This window comes from Syngnathoides biaculeatus, chromosome 6 (genome assembly GCF_019802595.1).
Source record: "Syngnathoides biaculeatus isolate LvHL_M chromosome 6, ASM1980259v1, whole genome shotgun sequence".
NCBI classification, from domain to species: Eukaryota; Metazoa; Chordata; class Actinopteri; order Syngnathiformes; family Syngnathidae; genus Syngnathoides; species Syngnathoides biaculeatus.
This window is the reverse complement of record NC_084645.1, coordinates 22,192,756-22,209,837: the sequence shown is the minus strand read 5'-3', so window position 1 is coordinate 22,209,837 and position 17,082 is coordinate 22,192,756. Positions and strand designations below refer to the sequence as shown.

At 42.1% G+C, this 17,082-nt stretch overlaps 1 protein-coding gene across 2 annotated transcripts in view; it reads left to right on the top strand.

Annotated features, from left to right (window-relative positions):
• Positions 1-17,082, top strand: part of LOC133502180 (voltage-dependent calcium channel subunit alpha-2/delta-1) — a 113,481-nt gene that overhangs the window by 72,460 nt on the left and 23,939 nt on the right. For both annotated transcript variants that reach the window (XM_061822671.1, XM_061822672.1), the window contains 10 exons: positions 499-573; positions 662-742; positions 831-905; positions 2,560-2,631; positions 2,707-2,778; positions 2,854-2,915; positions 6,140-6,216; positions 13,100-13,160; positions 13,286-13,377; positions 15,072-15,153. In XM_061822671.1, coding sequence (XP_061678655.1) covers positions 499-573; positions 662-742; positions 831-905; positions 2,560-2,631; positions 2,707-2,778; positions 2,854-2,915; positions 6,140-6,216; positions 13,100-13,160; positions 13,286-13,377; positions 15,072-15,153 — 749 coding nt within the window. The remainder of the gene's footprint in view (positions 1-498; positions 574-661; positions 743-830; positions 906-2,559; positions 2,632-2,706; positions 2,779-2,853; positions 2,916-6,139; positions 6,217-13,099; positions 13,161-13,285; positions 13,378-15,071; positions 15,154-17,082) is intronic.

Genomic DNA, 17,082 nt, shown 5'->3' with positions numbered 1-17,082 from the left:
AAAATCACTGAGACATGGGAGTACCACAGCAGCAACATGCTAGAACGGCGCTAATGCTAGCGCAGCACTATAGCAGGGCTGGTTAAAAAAATACATACCAGTAAAAGTCACTTCCTCGGCACATATATTCCACCGCTCTCACTCTTACTTTGTCTTACTTTTTTTTTTTTTTTTTTTTTAGAAAAAATGCACAAATTAGCCTAATCACCGCATAAGCCGCAGGGTTGAAAGCGTGTGGAAAAAAGTCGCGGCTTATAGGTTGGAAATTAAGGAACAGAAATCGAGCTCAGATCTAATGAGCTTTGCAACACCAAAAGGTAAACCTTTGACCTTTGTTCACCCGGCCTAGCGTCCGCATCAAGGGTAAGAATTCTTGGTGTGTGGGTGCTGTTATTTATACTACCGCCACAGGCACTCCAGAAACCCAAGAAAAACAAAAGAAGTTCAAAAGTAACCTTGTGTTAATGGAGCATTTGTTGTGCTTGTACCTCATTCAAGGAACTGGGTCTGGTCATTACCGGGACCCTTCCCGTCTTCAATAAGACCAAAACCAAAGACGACAGGAACGGCGAGGTGCGGGGAAGTTGACGCGCGATCGCCGGTGCAAGTGAGTCGCCGGCAGAGGCCGACTGATGCCTTTCCCCTCATTTCTGACTTCCAGCACCAAAACCAGCTCATTCTCGGCGTGATGGGCATCGACGTGTCTCTGAATGACATCAAGAAGCTCACGCCGCGTTTCACGGTGCGTCGGAGCGCGTTGTTTGAATTCGAGATGGCTTCGTTTAACTTGAACTTGCTCGCTTTCCACACTACGCTGTTTTCCACACCAGATCGGTCCCAATGGCTACTACTTTGCCATCGACCCCAACGGCTACGTCCTGTTGCACCCCAATCTCCAGCCGAAGGTAAACGTCACAGGATGACCACGGAAAGAGCGAACGTTCTGCCGTTCGGCTTGGCTTTAGCTGCATATCTGACTTTCTCCTAGCGCTAACTACCGCATGGCATTTACTGTATGTTTTACAACATTGTACCGTTGAGGTTAGCTTAGCCCTGCGTTTACATTTTGGAGACTAAAAATAAACGCAGTTAAACTTCATGTTAGTTGACTATTCAACGTTTCACTACAATTAACCTTAACCTTGTGTTTATATTTTGGAAGGAAAAAGTAGTAACATTGTGTGTTTTAGGTTATTTTTTAAATGGAGTTTATGACTTGTTTGCTAAAGCTAATCATAACATGCATATGGTTAAGGTCAGCTTCAATGGAATATGCCACAATGAGCAATAGCTAACCTTAACTTCGCCTTTTTATTTTATAACTTATAACTATAAATACGAACACTGTAGAGTTAAGATTCACTTTAGCTGGGGATCAAATATTTAAGTAAAGCTAACTTCAACCTTATACATTTTGTAAACTAAAAATAGCAACATGGTAGTCTATTTTTTATGTTAGCGGTAGCATTAGCTGAATCTTCTGCCCATTGCTGAAGTTAACCTTAAATTTACATGTCGTCGGCTAAAAGTAACAACATTGTAGTTAAAATTAACTTCAGTTGAATGTCATTTCTTTTGCAGGCTAAAACTAGCAACACTGTACAGTTTAGTTTAGCTTTAGCCAGCCAAGTTTTCAGATTTTTTTTTTTTTTGATAGACTCATAGAAATCTTATGTTAAGTTATTATATGTTTTTATGCCACTCTGGCACCGTATTTTGATGACCCCCCCCCCCCCCCCACAACCAACACAACATCTAAGATTAGAATCTCATTTCACGAAACAATTTGTTTTTCACGATTTTTCCCAGAAAAGGATCCATAACCGGAAGCTCAGACTTAATAATAAGTATGCAGTCACTTTTCACGAGGTGAGATCGTACAAGGTTGTGCACGTAGGGGTAGTCGTTCCGCTCGCTAGCTCAGTTTGCGCTGAACATGTTTTACTGCATTTTGTAGAATTTCATAGTTAACATTAGCCGTGCGCTTCGTAGTTGATATTACGCCTGATGTGTGGTGGTTTTTTTTTTTTTTTTAGAAAAATAACATTGAGTTTTTACTTAAAAAAAAAAAATGTCCTCTCTTCTTTCTTTGAATTCCTTCCATGCACCATTTGACTTGGTTCTTGCCTTCCTTCAATATGTTTGATGTCTTATTCTCTCTCATGTATCATTGCTCGCCCTTGATCATTGATCCTTTTCCTTCTTTTTCTCTCATTTTCATGCTCTCGCATCCTCTTTCGTCGCGTTTTTTTTTCATTTTTTTTCCCACTTCCCACCAAACGTAAGGAACTCGTGCAATTTCAGTGTGTCGTTGAATATTTTACGCGCTACTTTCCCGCGTGATGCAAGTGTACTGTTTAATAATGTCCTTTTATCCGATCGGCACTGTCCAGTCCGGAATTGAATATTTGTTCACAAAAACATCAAAATGAATAGGACCAAACCACTTAAAAGTTAGCTGTTGAGTTATATATTATTCAGTTAAAAGCACGAAGCAATAAAAATGCCACCACTTAACTTATCACTGGGTCTTTTTTTTTTTTTTTTAATCCTTTGTAGAATCCTAAATTCCAGGAGCCGGTCACCCTCGACTTCCTGGATGCCGAGCTGGAGAATGACATTAAAGTCGAGGTACTGCCGGCAGTGTTGTCTTTAAAAACGAGCCGATTCTCAGTGAACTGAAGTATCGCACCCGTCGCCTTGCAGATCAGGAGAACGATGATCGATGGCGAGACGGGCGAGCGCACCATTCAGACCCTGGTGAAAACTCAGGACGAGGTCAGGTCCTCCGTTTTGAATGACGTGGTTTTCGGTCGTGGTGCAGCTAAATTTGGGTTTGGTATTATCTTGCAGAGATACATTGATCGAGGAGTAAGAACATACACGTGGGCGCCGGTCAATGGAACAGATTACAGGTGAGACATCTCAGCTCTCTCGAAGAGCTTCACGCGCTGTACAGTACAGCCTCAGTTCAAGAAGGCGGTTCGAGAAGTGATTTGTTCGAAAACTGAGTCGACATTTCCCATTACAATGAATGGAAAAAGAAATAATGCGTTCCAAAGGCGATTAAATTAGAGGTTTTTAAAGCATTGTTTTTAGCTTTTCCTAAGAATAAACTTCATAGTTGCAATACATGTATAGTTTAAATACTTTATATAATAAAATAATTTAAGAATTTTTTTTTCATTTGAAAACCGATTTGTTCGAGAAGTGATTTGTTCGAAAACTGAGTCGACATTTCCCATTACAATGAATGGAAAAAGAAATAATGCGTTCCAAAGGCGATTAAATTAGAGGTTTTTAAAGCATTGTTTTTAGCTTTTCCTAAGAATAAACTTCATAGTAGCAATACATGTATAGTTTAAATACTTTATATAATAAAATAATTTAAGAATTTTTTTTTTTCATTTGAAAACCGATTTGTTCGAGAAGTGATTTGTTTGAAAACTGAGTCGACATTTCCATTACAATGAATGGAAAAAGAAGTAATGCGTTCCAAAGATGATTACATTAGGTTTTTAAAGCGTTATTTTAAGCTTTTCCTAATAATAAACGTCATAGTAGCAATACATGTATAGTTTAAATACTTTATACAATAAAATAATTCAAGAATTTTTTTTTTCATTTGAAACCCGATTTGTTGGAGAAATGATTTGTTTGAAAACCGAGTCGACATTTCCCATTACAATGAATGGGAAAAGAAATAATGCGTTCCAAAACTATTAAATTAGAGGCTTTTTAAAGCATTTTTTTAGCTTTTCCTCAGAATAAACTTCATAGTAGCAATACATGTATAGTTTAAATAATTTATATAATAAAATAATTTAAGAATTTTTTTTTTCATTTGAAAACCGATTTGTTCGAGAAGTGATTTGTTCGAAAACCGAATCGACATTTCCCATTACAATGAATGGAAAAAGAAATAATGCGTTCCAAAGACGATTAAATTAGAGGTTTTTAAAGCATTGTTTGTAGCTTTTCCTAAGAATAAACTTCATAGTAGCAATACATGTATAGTTTAAATACTTTATATAATAAAATAATTTATTAATTTTTTTTCATTTGAAAACTGATTTGTTCGAGAAGTGATTTGTTCGAAAACTGAGTCGACATTTCCTATTACAATGAATGGAAAAAGAAGTAATGCGTTCCAAAGATGATTACATTAGGTTTTTAAAGCGTTATTTTAAGTTTTTCCTAATAATAAACGTCATAGTAGCAATATATGTATAGTTTAAATACTTTATACAATAAAATAATTCAAGAATTTTTTTTTTCATTTGAAACCCGATTTGTTCGAGAAATGATTTGTTTGAAAACCGAGTCGACATTTCCCATTACAATGAATGGGAAAGGAAATAATGCGTTCCAAAACCATTAAATTAGAGGCTTTTTAAAGCATTTTTTTAAGCTTTTCCTGATAATAAACTTCATAGTAGGAATGCATGTATAGTTTAAATACTTTATATAATAAAATAATTTAAGAATTTTTTCTTTTTCATTTGAAAACTGATTTGTTTGAGAAGTGATTTGTTTGAAAACCGAGTCGACATTTCCCATTACAATGAATGGGAAAAGAAATAATGCATTCCAAAACTATTAAATTAGAGGCTTTTTAAAGCATTTTTAAGCTTTTCCTCAGAATAAACTTCATAGTAGGAATGCATGTATAGTGTAAATACTTTATATAATAAAATAATTTAAGAATTTTTTCTTTTTCATTTGAAAACTGATTTGTTCGAGAACCAAGGCTGTACTGTATGGATAACTAAATAATTAAGTATCCGGTGAATCTTTTCTTTCTGTCAAGATGACTTGACTCAAGAACAATACAGTGGAACCACCTGTCACAAACGTCGCAGTTCATGGATAATTCGGTTTATGAACCACATCTTCAAAGCTCTATAAAGGCTCAAGCGCAGAATGCTCAGCTTTGCTTTTCTTTTTTTGTCTTGCTGTTAAAAGAAAGCCTAAGCGTATTACTTTTGGAAGAAATAGGAGGAAGTACAATGTTTGCGAGGGACCCGTGTCGCAAAATACGAATGTCCGCGATGAATTGAAGCGCCCCGAAAGGGTTTGTAAGTACGTTTAAATTTCACAAGAGGGGGGAAAACAACAACTTTTGTGGAATTGAAGAACACAACCCACTTGAATTTGTTGGCTAGTCACCAAGATGCAACGAGATGCCACCAAAGTCGTTGCTTTGGCCTGAATACAAAAAGAGAAAGCTGAAATCTGTTATTTGGAGATTTTGCAGGGTATCGGTGTAAAAAAAAAGTCCGAACATGAGAATAGCGTTTGTTTGTGAGCTCCCCACACAGTTTGGACGGGCAGAATCTGCCATCTGGACTGTTGTAAGAGTCGTCCCTGTAAAGCGAGGCCCAACGTTCAACATGGCAAAGACTTCTCTGCTACTCTATCCTTGCGCCTCACAGATTAGATAGATAGATAGATAGATAGACAGACAGACAGACAGATAGATAGATAGATAGACAGATAGATAGATAGATAGATAGATAGATAGATAGATAGATAGATAGATAGATAGATAGATAGATAGATAGATAGATAGATAGATAGATAGATAGATATATAGATAGATAGATAGATAGATAGATAGATAGAAGGATGGAAGGATGGACGGACAGACAGACAGATAGATAGATAGATAGATAGATAGATAGATAGATAGATAGATAGATAGATAGATAGATAGATAGATAGATAGATAGATAGATAGATAGATAGATAGATAGATAGAATGGCGGAAAGACAGACAGACAGATAGATAGAAAGATAGATAGACATACGATGGACAGAGACGGACAGATAGATAGATAGATAGATAGATAGATAGATAGATAGATAGATAGATAGATAGATAGATAGATAGAATGGCGAAAGACAGACAAACAGACAGATAGATAGAAAGATAGATAGACATACGATGGACAGAGACGGACAGATAGATAGATAGATAGATAGATAGATAGATAGATAGATAGATAGATAGATAGATAGATAGATAGATAGATAGATAGATAGATAGATAGATAGAGCATCACCGTCGCCGTCGTGGATATGGAGACGCGTCCACTTGAGCAAAAGTGACACGTTGTGGTGTTTGTTTTGTGCGCAGCCTGGCTCTGGTTCTGCCGAAATACAGCGAGCACTTCATCCAAGCCAAACTGGGCGATGACATCAAGCAAGCGATGTGTGAGTGCAACGCCGTCCATCATCGCTGAAGGCGCGCTTTGGTTTCCTTGGATTGGCCCCTCACCAGCAACCCCCCCACGCCCGACAAATTCTCATCGGGTCGCCCGCCGCCGCTTCCCAGCTGGAAGCGGGGGCCGCTCCTGGCGCGCCCCGTCCCCGCCGCGCTTTTTCTTTTGTACTGCAAGCCGCACGAATCGGGTGACCCGACCCAAGTGCCGCGGTTCTTTTGATCCTCCCTAAACTTTCCCTCACCCTCTTCCCTTTTGTTCTGACCTGCTTTTCGGCTTTTGGCTTCGCTCGCGTTTGCGTGCCTGCGAGCAACTTTGCCGTCTGGCGTCGCCGGTTTAGATGCAAAATATCCCGCCGAAGTGGGCTGAAACGCTGACGTGGCGAATATTTACGCCGGTGGTTCTCAATTTGGGCTTTCCGGAACCCAGAGGGCCCACCGGCAGTATCTAGGGAATCCGCAAATTCATTTGCAATTGGTCATTGATCATTCATTTAGACAAAAGTAGTCATTTGACATCATCTTCCATCCATCCATTTTCTTAGCCGCTTATCCTCACAAGGGTCACGGGAGTGCCGGAGCCTATCCCAGCTGTCAACGGGCAGGAGGCGGGTGGGGTACACCCTGAACTGGTCGCCATCCAATCGCACGGCACATGGAGACAAACAGCCACACTCACAATCACACCTACGGGCAATTTAGTGTGCAATTAATGTTGCGTGTTTTTGGGAAGTGGAAGGAAACCGGAGTACCCACAGAAAACCCACGCAGGCACACGGAGAACATGCAAACTCCACACAGGCGGGTCCGGGATTGAACCCGGGGGCCTCGGAACCGTGAGGTCAACGCTTTCCATTTTTCATAAATTGTCATGATATTTGAGTATAAACCTTTTGGGGGGCATAAATGATTTTTGCGTAAAAAAAAATATGTACGAAACCATTTTATTCCTCCCTAAATCCTTGCGTGAATTTTTTAAAAGACAAAATTTGTACTTTATCTATTAAAGAGTAAATGGCCCATTTTTCTGAGAATATTGTCCCATTTGTGCATGAATAAAGGGATTGTTTGCAAAGTCAAAGTACGAGAATAAAGTTGTATTTTTGACAATCATTACTACTAAAATATGATTGACCTTATTAAACTTAAATATGTTTTTCCAACATTGTCTTGGAAAAATAGGAACTTGATCTCGACAGACTTTATCCTTGAAAAACATTTTCTTTTCGCTTGATAAAATGCAACTTTGTTTGAAAACGTTTTTGTTTTATGATTTTATTGGAAATTCAGAAGTCGGATTCATTAAAAAGGCGGCACGTTGGATCAGCTGGAAAGCGTTGGCCTCACAGTTCCGAGGACCCGGGTGTGATCCCGGGACCCGCCTGTGTGGAGTTTGCACGATCTCCCCGTGAATGCGTGGCTTTCCTCCCACATCCCAAAAATATGCAACGTTAATTGGACACTCTAAATTGCCCGTAGGTGTGGTTGCGATTACGACTTTTTTTCTCTGTGTGGCCTATGATTGGCTGGCGACCAGTTCAGGGCGTACCCCCCCCTCCTGCCCGTTGACAGCTGGGATAAGCTCCGACACTTGTGAGGATAAGCGGCTCAGAAAATGGATGGATGGATGGATTCATTGACAATATACCCCTAAGCTGAACAGTCATAGAAAAGATAAACTACACAATAAGTAATTTTTGAAAAGGTTACCAAAAATGTGATGTTAAAATAATACAAATAACTATAATGATGAATTTAAAATGTGTATACACTATAGCACCTTTTGAGGAGACGGGGATACATATTGAATCTTATTTATGAAGATTTTAACAACTACACAAGAAAGTGGAAAAAAAACCCACAAGTATTAATAGGCATATGAAAATTGCTTTATTTAGTTTGTGGAGTTTTTTAAAACTTGATTTTCTACAAAAAAAAAAAGTTTTGCAGTAATTATTTAATATATAATGATGATGTTAATATATTATTATAATATAAATTGTATTATTTTTATATATTAATAGTACATAAAAAAAACCTAAAAAAAGATCAATGTGTGTCATAATCTGACTTTTAATGACCATTTTTAGTACGTACATAGACAAAAAAAAAAAGCCTCCTCCTCCTTTGTTCGGGTTATGGATTGTTTTTGAACACTTTTCTCCTGACTTCTGTGTGTGTCATCTGCTCTGCTGGACATTTACAGCATCGTCTTGGGGCAAGTACTCGCTTTTATCTCTTTTTTTCCACCCCCCTCCCCCTAACGTGATGTTCCCTTCTGCCGCTTGCATGCTTTTTTTTTTTTTTATCCTCCACACGTTGGCGTGATTATTACATTTAGCGATCTGTTGACGATTACTGGAAAGTTTAAGGATGCCTTGCAGGGCGTTATTAGAAAGAGTGGAAAAAAAAAATGGCGAGTTCAGCGTAAAAAAGAAAACATCTGTCTCTGGCGCGTTTTCAGCCCTTTGATGCGTCTCCACAGAGCCGTCCGACGAACGGTCGATGCGATTTTTGACTGAGTGCTTCTGGCCTTTGTGTCGCTGCCCCCTCGCCGCCGTTAAGAGCCTATCGACGTTTACGGGGTCAATAAAATTCCCCCCAAAAAATCCCGAAACCCACCGTGGCGCTCAGTCAGGTGGGGTCTTAACATTTTTGGTGTGCAGCCATCTTAAAGGAGACATATTGCGGATTTGATTCCCCACAGTTTGCTTTAATAACACCTCCGTGGTTGGCAAAACGCCTCAAGCATCCGGAATTTTCGCACGCTTCGTTCTCTACGCTCTGTGGATGTGGCACGTGTACTGCTGGGCCAATAGGAAGGCTGCTTTTATTACTATGACAACCAAAAGCGTACTCAGAGAATTAAAAAAAAAAAAAATGGCCTGTAAAGACAATAACGCCATTGTCACTTCCTTTTCTACCCCATCGTGATCAATTTCACGTGTGTGTATTATTATTGTATTGTATCATTATATTATTATTATATACTGTTGTCAAACTCAAGGCCCGGGGGCCAGATCTGGCCCGCCGCATGTTTTTATGTGGCCCGCAAAGGCAAATCACGTGTAGCAACTTCCATGATTTTTGTTCAAATCTGTACCAACGTTTCAGCGTTGAGATATTGCAGGCATTTTTTTCTTGCCAAACGAGGATAATAGTTGAAAAACCCGTTGCCTTTGATTTCTGAGAACAAAACATAATCATAAATCATAAATTTCACGTGTAATCATGATGAGGCTGTTTAGGATTTTAATGGTTTCACAGTGGCGGCACGGTGGACCAGCTGGTAAAAAGCCTCACAGTTCTGAGGGACCCGGGTTCGATCCCTGCCCCGACTGTGTGGAGTTTGCATGTTCTCCCCGTGCCTGTGTGGGTTTTCTCCGGGCACTCCGGTTTCCTCCCACATCCCAAAAACATGCAACATTAATTGGACACTCTAAAGGTGCGATTGTCTCTATATGCCCTGCGATTGGCTGGCAACCAGTTCAGGGTGTAACCTACTTCCTGCCCATTGACAGGCAGGGTAGGCTCCAGCACTCCCCGCGACCGTCGTGAGGATAAGCGGCAAAGAAAATGGGTTTGTCACCCCTGATTTTACACCAAGTCAGCACGAGAGTAAGCTACCAACCAATGTTAGGAAACTTACCTACGAAATTGCAGATGTAAGATGAGATGCAGGACTTGAAGTGAATAAATATTAAATACAGACAGTGAGCAAAATAAGACTAGCTTCACTTCACTGGAAGTTGATTATTATTATTATTTTTTAATATAATGTCAGTCAGCTCGGCAGGCTGTACTGTCGGACCACCCACACCTTGTTCCTGTCGATCCCATAAAATAGGAGCTACTGCCCAGAGAAAACCTTAAAGAACAGTCGCTAGGTAGAGTTGTGCGGCCCAGACCGGATTAACGTCACAAAATCAGGCATCAGAGATGAACGAAAAAAATTGACATTTTCAAAGCATTTTCTTTTTAATGTCAATGCTTTTATGAGAATTTTGTCCTCAAGGAACGTTATGTGGCAACCACCGTCCGTGGTGGGGCGGCACCCTTGCGCCCTCTATTGACCAGCCGTCAGGAGAGATGCTACAAAATGTACACTGCTTGATTTAAAAATAAATAAAAAAAAGTCTGCGTTTCATAATATATTCTCTTTAATTTTGGCACCAAAAAAAAAAAACAGACAACTATTTTTCCCGGTTCTGACACATCGGGAACGGTCCCCCCCCCCCCCCCCAACCCCAAGTCATGCGGTTCCTATACCGGCGGGTGCCGTATACAGTGCAGCGGCGCCTGCAAAGACCCAGTCAATAAATCAGATTTTTACGCAAAGGGCCGTCGTTCCATCCCGCAGTACGTTTCCGTGACACTTTTCAAAGCGCGGCGCTCGTTGATGGCTTTTGCAGGCGGCGCCTTCACCCCAGCAAAGCGCTCGGTAAAAAAAAAAAGCCCGAGAGAGCCGGCGTGAATGACGGCCGTCCACGCCTGTCTTGTCATTTACGAGATTTTGAACGCTCGAGATTCTTAATTTTGTTTACGACAGTGTTGCTTCGGTGCATACTCTGATATTGTACTTTAATATTTATTGAATATTTTCCTCCTATATTCTGACTTTTCTTCTCTCTTTCTTCTTCCTCGTGGGGGTCACAGGGCAAATAGGCAAGTATTTCATTCCTTATGAGCCGCCACTCTTTGCCTCGCACCTCATATCTGTCTAATATTTCAAAAATGTCCAAGTGTGTGGATGTGCACGTTGTCATGTCTTTATTGGAATGTATATATAACGCACATTGTGGGAAGAACATTTTTGGAAGGGACCAAAAAGTTGTTCCAACAGAAGCCCCCTGAAATTTTTTGGTTGTTTGTGGTCATCCCAAAATTTGTCTTAATCCGGTTAAAATTGGTCTTAAAGGTCAAGTGTCATCCCTATAAACATTCTGAAATAGATATTGAAATGAAAAATACATATAACATCATTCGCTTCAATGTTTGTACGAAAAAATGAATATGAGCGGAGAGCGCGCCATCCATGCACGAAGTTGCCAAAGTGTCATTCGACATCCGAGTGGCCGCATCTACTGCCCGTGATGTCACCCCGGACATTTGCCATTGAAAACACGCTGTGGCCCCTACTGTGGGACACGGAAGCTCTTTTCAATGAAGAAAACATCTCACAATCGAATGACGTGTCCGGGGAAATATTACCCTATTGTTTCGAGCCATATTTAGATGATATGCGGATCACGTCCAAACCATCACCCTGCCCGATCCACCTCCGCGCAGCACTGATAAAAATAACACCACCCGGCCGCAACAAGCTACCGTGGGCCGAGAAGGCCGGGAAAGCCCAGCCGGCCGGCTCAACCTTGTCGACAAGGCCAGTGGCGATTCACAAGGCCGGCTCGGCCTTGTCGACGAGGCAGGTGGCGATCAACAAGGCCTGCGGAGACCGTCCTTCAGCGGCTGCTGCACGAAAGCCTCCCGATGCGCGCATCGACACATTTAGCACCCCTGATTTACGGATTACGCCCCCCCCCCCCAACTATTGTTTTTTTTTTAGTTGCTGTAGACACACCTACCTGTCATTTGGAACCCACGAAGCTCTCGTCCTTTGCACCCGTGCAGTCCGTTTTTCACGACGAACCGGGTCTTTTGGAAAAGTATAAAGAGCGAATCCATCCTCCCGAGCAATGCGACGAGCCGGCATTTTGGCTAACACGAAGGAACACTGAGCTATCTTCCCGCAGGTAAAACATCGAAAGAAACGAGTCCGCTACCGCCTCCGTCACTTCCTGCTTCTCGTCGTAAACAAATCGCTCGAGAGGATTTTCATGGCGGGAGTTACAAAAATCCATATACGTCAAAATCACGTTTCGTGAATACCGGGTGCTGTTTTTTCATTAATAACATTCTAAAAATCATCCATTTCATGACACTTGACCTTCAATAATCACCCTTTTTACCTCTCCAAACCTTAACGGCCTTGTATAGGTGGTGTAGTATTTTTGTCGAAATCAACATACCGTAATTTCCGGACTATAAGCCGCTGCTTTTGTCACACGCTTTCAACCCAGCGGCTTATAAAATGATGCGGCTCATTTATGCATTTTTTTTTTCTATCGGCCGCCAGGGGCACTCAAGCAGAAAAGCGAAGAGTGAGATAGGTGGAATACATGTGTCGAGGAAGACGCAAGTTTAATGTAACTTCGCGCTTTGTGCATGAATAAAATTAGCATAAACAGACCCTTAGAAGATGTAAGAAGATATTAATATGACACAGGTTTCAAGTTAAAAGCAATCGCGCTGGCCTATCAAGAAGTAAACGGAGCTGCTGTACGTAAACTTGACATAAATGAATCGATGGTGAGATGCTTATGTATGTACAAAATGTACTGGGTGAGGCTTATAATCAGGTGCGGCTTATAGTCCAGAAATTACAGTCATTGGTCATTTTTTTTTTTTTTTTACACAAAGTAGTAGCATCTAAAAATATAGTGAGTGAGATTGGATTTTCATGGCGAAAGTTACAAAAAGCCATATTACGTCAAAATCATGTCTTGTGGTGGACAAAAAAAAAAAAAACGATGGATCCATACCGGCTGCCGCTTTTCTCCATTAATAACATCCTAAAAATCATCCATTTCATGACACTTGACCTTTAAGCCCCCACGAAAAGATTTTGCTTGAATGGGGGGAACATTTACATCAGTCGGCACCCCCGCCAATTTGTGAAACCTAGCGAGGGTCCTGAATCAAGGTGTGTGTGCGCACTATCCGCGAACATAAATCGGATTGTACATAAAGATTTTATTTGGTGACCAAAACAATGTTCATTGGGTGTAAATTAAGATTTGCGTTTGTCTTCTAAAGTGATGGAAACTCTGCAGCTGGAGAACTTTGACAACTACGGTCACACCTTCATCGCTCCACGGTGAGCGGGCTCGAGCCCGGACCCCCCTCCCCCGGTTTCCCAACCCCCGACTCTGAACGTCGCGTTGAGCATGCCGGGAGAAAAGTTGGTGGCGAGAGTGAAACTGACGGTTGCTGTTTCTTCAGGGAGTACTGCAAAGAGCTGACGTTGTCGCTCAACAACACCCAGTTTCTCCTCGATTTCAACCAGTACATTGATAGGAACACTCCAGATGCATGTGAGTCATGCATCTCTCTCAGTGTTTGGCTTTTTTTCTTTTTTTTTTTTTTTTTTTTTGATCATGAATACTCGCACTGATGGTGTTTCAGCCTTCATCAATGTACACTTTGTGCAGTCGTATATAGAGTTGAGACCGTTTGTGCATGCGTCGCCGTCTATTTTGGTGTTTGAAGTTGTGCGATTCTTCAACCCCCTGCGCTCGGCGTCTGAAGGGGGCAGCGCCTCGTCTGATGAGTCAGGTCTGAGCGGGGGCGACGTCAGGCACGGTCGACTGAGCTTCCTCGAAGCCCCGTCTTGTCATTCCGCGCGGTGACTCATCGCGTTTTGATTGGATGTCATCGAATGGATCTCAGCGGCCGGCGTAGCTTTCAGCCAAGGTCGCGCTCGGCCTGCTGCCGTTCGGAGTCTGACCAGGGGTGTCCGAAGTCCGGCCCGGAGGCCATTTACAGTTGAAAATTTCAAGAAAATTTGAAAAGTTTAAAATTGCCGGTGCGGTTCGATCCCCGCCCTGCCTGTGTGGAGTTTGCATGTTCTCCCCGTGCCCGTGTGGGTTTTCTCCGCTTTTCTCCCACATCCCAAAAACATACGACATCAATTGGACACTCTAAATTGCCCCTAGGTGTGATCGTGAGTGCAACTTGTGCCCTCTGATTGGCCGGCGACCAGTTCAGGGTGTACCCCGCCTCCTGCCCGTTGACAGCTGGGATAGGCTCCGGCACTTCCCGCGAACCTCGTGAGGATAAGCGTCAAAAAAGATGGATGGAAGTGTAAAATTAAAGGGGGCCAGATCATAAGGTTATGAAAAAAAAAAGATAAACTACTAAGAGATGGCAAGCTAGTATCTAAAGTTAAAAATGTAATTCTTGAAAAAAGTGGAATGAAAAACTCTTTTTGGGGGGGGGGGTGGACAAGATACGATCTTTCAAAAGAACTTTTTAGTTTGTCATCAATAACATATAGATACCTTTTTTTTAATGATATTAATAATAGCTAGGGATGGCACGGCGGGGCAATTGTAAAGCGGGTTCAAATCCCGGCCTCCCGTGTGTGGCGTTTGCATGTTTTCCCCGTGCCTGTGTGGATTTTCTCTGGGCACGCCGGTTTCCTCTCGCATCTTAAAAAAAAAACATTGATTCATTTTCTGAGCCACGTATCCTCACAAGGACTCGCAGGAGTGCGGAGGCAGGGTACACCCACAACTCGTGCAAGGCACATAGACACAATCACACCTAGGGGCAATTTAGGGTCTCCAATTAATGCATGTGGGACGAAACTGGAGTTCCTGGAGAAAAGCCACGTGGGGGAAACAGGGAGAACGGCGGGGGTGGGATTTGAACCCCGGACCTCGGAACTGTGAGACCAGGGCTCTAACCAGCAACGTGCTGCATTAAAATGCAAATGGAACACATTATTTTCAACTAGGTGTGGCCTGGTTTTGCACCGTTAGACAATGCACTCACTTTTCAAAATGGCTGTTGTCGGCTCTGGCGCCCGTATTTGTCAATGGCGTCAACGATGTTTTACAAGTTGAAGCGCCCAAAAACACACCCTACCCTTTAAGTTCGGTTCGGACATCCCTGGCCTAAACTCTTTTTTTTCCTTATCATTTGGTCATCACAAATTCGTTTGCAAGCCGGGTTATTAAAATCGTGACACGCATGATATGTTGACGGCATCTGTCTCCAATCACAGGTAACGTGTCCCTCGTGAGTCGACTCATCCTGGACGCCGGCCTGACAGCCGAGCTGGTCGACTTGTGGAAGGAGCAGAAAGTGTGAGTAGGACTTGCAAAGATCTCCGTTCATGCGGACGGTGCTACTAGTGCAGATGCTCCGAGGTATATGCATACAGTTTTGTTTTGGATTTTCTTTTTAAATATCAGAATGGGGCGAAAAAAATACGTGTTATTACTGATCTTAGAACATGTGGCGTTCTCAAGATGACCAACGTAGCATCACACAAAATTGCGGGAATTCTGGCGTAGTACCAAAACTGACCTGTGAGAGGTAGCGTGGTGCCACAGGGCATCCGGACTGCTAAGAAATGTGAGGAAGAAGATACTATAGCTAACTAATAGTAAGTTTCTTTCGGCTTGTCCCTTTCAGGGTCGCCACAGCGTGTCATCTCAGATGAACGCACATATATGTTTGGCACAATTTTTACGCCGGATGCCCTTCCTGACGCAACCCTAATGCACTGATGTAAAAAAACAAAAACTCGATAGCGTATCCACATGTCGATTGGTTGAAGCCAGTTGGCCCCCCATCTTGGTACTCCCAAAACGTGAGGAGGACGTGGTTTACAGGTTGGATTATGGCGGGGTTTTTCCTCCAAGTTTGGCATGTAGAATTAAAACTGGTCGTGTGAGCTTGACATGTCTTCAGTTCTGGTAACATGAAGGATTTTTAATTTGACTTGGTAAGCCAAAAAAGCCAATAAAAAACATGACTAGCAAGAAACCTTGCATATTACCTAGGGCCCGATTTCCGTGGCATGTTAACTTTTCCCAAAATACGCTACGAAGCACTATCATCATAACATAGCAAAAAAATAAGTGTCACGAATGAGGCTCGAGGGCGGACCCAAATGCACGACTCAAGTAGCAAGCAGGCAGTACGGAGGAGGTCTTTATTTGTGCTGAGGTCGGTTACCAGCAGGTCAGTCCAAAAGAGCAGAAGTACTAGTAGCGGCAGGCTTACAAGGGTGGTCAGGGGACAGGCGAGGGTCGGTACACAGGAGATCGATCAAAGGAGTCAGGCTTACGGGGTCGGTCGGTACACACGGTGTTCACGATCAGAGATACGGGAGTGCTGGAATGGGGCATGAGATGTGACGATCTGGCGGTGGACCGGTCGTCCCCGGGGTCCGATATATGCAAGGGTTCATCTGATCGTATGAGGCGCAGGTGTGCGAATCCCAATCAGCTGGCCACGCCCAGCCAGGACTGAAAGGCAGGGACATGACACTAAGCATTTTTTGTCATAAAAACATTAGAACTTAAGTCAATCAGTTCAATGTGTTTTTGGAAATAAGGACTAACAATAGGAAAATACACGCTAAACGCATTGTTCATTTGTTGTCTCTGCGACGTCCCATTTCGGACGGAAAATTTAAACTTGTTTCCCTGCATTTGAAAATCAAATTCAATTTGCAGGGTTGCGTAGTATGAAATTCATCAATAATTTCACAGAAAATGTGTTTTTCTTGCTTATCCACTGATGACGTTTAGGAAAATATTGACATCATTTTTTCGCGAAAAACCGTCGGCCTATAAAGGTGAAGCGGAGAGTGAAGAGTGAACAGCAACAACTTTGTTCAACTGAATTAAGTTCATCAGAAAAAAAAAAAAAAAAAAAACCTTTACAAACAATCTTTAACTGTGTCAAAGTAAATCTTTCTAACTTACCTGTGGAATGTTTTCGCACAGCCACGAAACTGGCGATTACCGCGCAGGTCGACATGCTTGTTTTGGGAGTACCAAGATGGCGGATGGGGACATCATTTTTTTTTTATTGGCAAATGAGCCATACAGTCTGTTTTTTTTTTAAATCAGTGAACTAATGAATAACCGCTGCGGTTGCAAAGCGCTTCGCCTTTTCATTTCTATTCTGCCGAGTGACTCGTAAAACGTGTTTTACAAAGACTCGACAATCTGCTGACTTTGATGACAAGGGACCGAAAATGCTCGAGCTTGGCCCGAAAG